The 3,405-nt window shown below is 60.1% G+C and overlaps 1 protein-coding gene across 1 annotated transcript; it reads right to left on the bottom strand.

Annotated features, from left to right (window-relative positions):
* Nucleotides 1-309: 309 nt before the first annotated feature.
* Nucleotides 310-1,732, bottom strand: CEBPE (CCAAT enhancer binding protein epsilon). Its single transcript, XM_059058767.2, has 2 exons — nucleotides 1,223-1,732; nucleotides 310-645 (listed from the first exon to the last, which is right to left on the bottom strand). Exons 1-2 carry the CDS (start codon nucleotides 1,730-1,732, stop codon nucleotides 310-312), a joined length of 846 nt encoding a protein of 281 aa, XP_058914750.1.
* Nucleotides 1,733-3,405: the final 1,673 nt, after the last annotated feature.

The following is a 3,405-nucleotide window of genomic DNA, read 5'->3' as shown; positions in this document are numbered from 1 at the left end:
GCCTAGCCTCGTGCATTCCCTACCTTTGGAGTCCCCCATCTCTCTCTCTCTCTCACTCACACACACACACACACACACACACACACACACACACACACGCCCAGTGTACAGCCCCAGCACCGTGCCATAGTGCAGTTTTATTCAGCCACAGAATCATTATGCTGGGGCCTACCCTCCTCCTTGTCTTGCCCCCCGCTGCCATTTGTCCATGGTCTTTGTCTCTGACTCAGCCTGTGGGGCCTCTAGGGTGAGGGTCTCCAGGGCCAGGCTGAGCCCCGGGGGCTGGTGCCCATAGTCTGCCAGGTGGGCTCAGCTGCAGCCCCCTACACCCTTGATGAGGTTGGCGGCCTCAGGGATCTGGCGGAAGAGGTTGCGAAGGGTGTCCAGCTCCTGGGTCAGCTGTTCCACGCGGCTGCGCAGACGCTCATTCTCAGCCATGTACTCTAGCACCTTCTGCTGAGTCTCCAGAATGCGCCTCTTGGCCTTGTCCCGGCTCTTGCGCACCGCGATGTTGTTCCGTTCCCGCCGCAGCCGGTACTCTAGGCTGTCTTTGTTCACCGCCTTCTTGCCCTTGTGCGAGGCGCCAGCCGGTGAGGGCGCCTTGAGGAGGGGGCTGCAGGGGGTTGCGGCAGTGGCCAAAGGGGCCTGGAGGGGAAGGTACAGAGGGACAAGAGTGAGGGCTGTGCAGAAGTAGAGCAAAGGTGGGGCAGGAATCCCAGTGGTCAGAGCACACTTGGGTGTGGGGTTCAGAGCCAGCTCCTGGCCCCCAGAAGAATAGCCACTGCCCTGCCAGACGTACAGTGTCCTCTGCTCTGACCCAAACTCCCTTTCACGTCCCCACACTCTCTGAGGACACTTTCCTTCCATCTATCTTGAGTCTCCAGTTCTATCATCAGCAGGTGTTTCCTCTTCTAGAAGCAGGAGGTGACACAGAAATGAGAGGAGGGGGCTGGTGGGCAGCGGAGAAGCTGGGGGGTGGGGCGTGCTGAGGTCGGGGCAGGTCAACTGGTCACAGGGACTGCAGGACACATTGGTTCCGGTCACACAGTGGGGATCGGCGAGGGAGTGAATTCACAGAGAAGCCAAGAGGGGTTATGACTGGGTGGCGAACACAGAGGGCTTGTGGTGGGTCGATTTCACAGAGCAACACCACACAGACCCCATCCACACGGGCCTCCCTCCAGCCCCTGGGTGGCGGGGAGGAGAACTGAGCCACTCTTACCTTGAGGACGCGCAAGGGCTGGCTGGGTGCTGCCAGGGCCGGGGGCAGGTGCATGGCCGTCTGCCCACAGTGCGCCACTTGGTACTGCAGAGGGTTGTAGCCGCTGCGGCTGGCCCCCCGGCTGCCCTCGGGCCCCCGAGGCTCTTCCTTCACAGCCACAGCCCTGGGGTCGTAGCTCCCTGGGGTGCTGTAGATGCCAGGCCCCAAGGCCTTCCTGTCGGGGCCGAAGGTATGTGGCGGGTAGGCGAAGGGCCGCGGGTCAGGCGGCAGGTAGTGGGGGAAGGCAGGGGTTCCAGGGCCCTTAAGGCCTCGGGCATCAGGTGCCGGCTTCACAGCAAAGAGGTCAGAGAGGAGCTGTTCCTCCCCAGACTCGATGTAGGCAGACAGATCGATGGAGGCCTCATGCTCACACATGTCCCCCAGCTCCCCAGGCCCCACTCGGGCCCCTGAGAATTCAAGTGGCTGCTGGCCAGCCCGGGGCTCGCACTCGTAGTAGGTCCCGTGGGACATGGCCGGCCCGCCCCCTCGGCTCCCCGCCCCTGGCCGCCTTGCTCTAGGGGCACCCTTTGGGATGCTCGGCTTGCTGTCTCCCCCTGCCCTAGATCTGCCCTAGATCTGCCCTCTCCGATCTCCGCTGTCACCCACTCCTGTGTGGCTTCTCTCCTCCCTCCTCCGCTGTTTCCTTTTCCTTCCTCTGTAGTCAATGCCTCTTTTCTCTTCCCTTTTTTCCCCCCGCTCTCCCTGGGGTGACTCAGGGAGGGGCAGGGCGCACCGCAGAGGGAGGGATGCAGGCTTTAAAGAAATGGGGCCCCTGGCCTATTTAAGAAATTGGGGGTACTCTGGTCAGGCTCCAAACCAGGGTTCTGAGATGCCCAGGAGCTGATTCTTCTGGGAATGCCTCCCCCTCCCTGTCGAATCCTCCTTGAGGGCAACACCTCACTCTGAGTATCCTCCTCCCTCCAATTTCCAAAAAGTCCTGTGCAGAATGAGTGCCCAGTCAGAAGGAACAGAGAAAACCCTCTTCCAGTGCTGACCCCCAGCCTGATCTGAGCTCCTCCCTGGACACACCTCCCTCCCTCGCAGTCCCCCCCACCCACCCACCCCCGCTACAGTGCTGGTCTCCACCTACTCCCAGGGCCACTCAGTTCTTTTTGTAGCCCCACCTCTCCAAGCCACTCTCCTGGGTGCAAGCCAGGGGGTGTTGTTTGAGGGGTTTAGGAAGTAGTGATGTCTGGGACCAAGGGCTTGTCCATATATTAGGGCTTGTCTCATGGTGCAGAGCAGGCTCTTTTTGCTAGGTTTTTGCACGGGGTCTGTGTAACAGCCCAAGCCCTCACGAGTTTCCAGCCCGGGCTAGCTCTAGCAGCCTGGCACCATCCCTGATTGCCCAGGCTCAGCTGAGGCACCTGGTCAGGGCTTGGGCCCTGTGCCCCAGACCCTGGCAGCCCCAGGAACTGACAGCTGTACTCCTCCGGTGACTCCAGTGCCTGGCCTGCACTGCCAGGGCTGGCGCTCTGCCCCACTCGGGTCCTGAGGGCTCTGCCCGTTTCCTGTGCCACAGGGCTCAGGCGCTCGCAGCAGCTCAGTTTGCTCTTTTTCCTTCTGCATGGCCGTTCTCTGACCTCTCTTGGGTCCACTTCCTCTTGTGAGGCTTGAGAGGCCTTCTCTTTTGTCATCACCTCTTCCTGGGGCTCTGTTTCAGGGTCTCCAGGAGAAGCCCATGGCTCACCCTCTGCGCTTTTAGTTTCAGATGGGGGCCCCCTCTCCCTTCCCTTTTCTCTTTCCTCTGGGAACTACCCACTCCCTCCTGTCAGAGGTACCGCTGTGGCCCTGCTTTTACCTGTTGCATTTCATCTGCAAAAGGGACTAAAGATACAGTGAGAAGGAAAGGACACATAGAAATGTGTCACTGGCTCTTTTGTCACCAGCAAATGCTGTGAGTGCCCTGTGGAGGCCAGAAGGTTTTGTAAGTCGGGCACAACAAGGGCCAGGCCTCAGTGGTGCAAATGCAGAGGGGCTGTATACAGCATTGGACGCTAAAATAAAGTATGCAGACAGAGACAGGGCTGCCTGCAAATCGGGCAATTACACCTCTATTTAGCATTCTTCCCTCCCCCCTCCCCACCCCCCCACTCTCTTTGCATAGCTTGAGGCATTTTCTCTGAAAGCCCTGACCTGGCCTG

Source organism: Kogia breviceps, chromosome 3 (genome assembly GCF_026419965.1).
Source record: "Kogia breviceps isolate mKogBre1 chromosome 3, mKogBre1 haplotype 1, whole genome shotgun sequence".
Lineage (NCBI taxonomy): Eukaryota > Metazoa > Chordata > Mammalia > Artiodactyla > Physeteridae > Kogia > Kogia breviceps.
The sequence above is the reverse complement of the archived record's forward strand: the minus strand, read 5'-3'. Positions and strand labels throughout refer to the sequence as shown.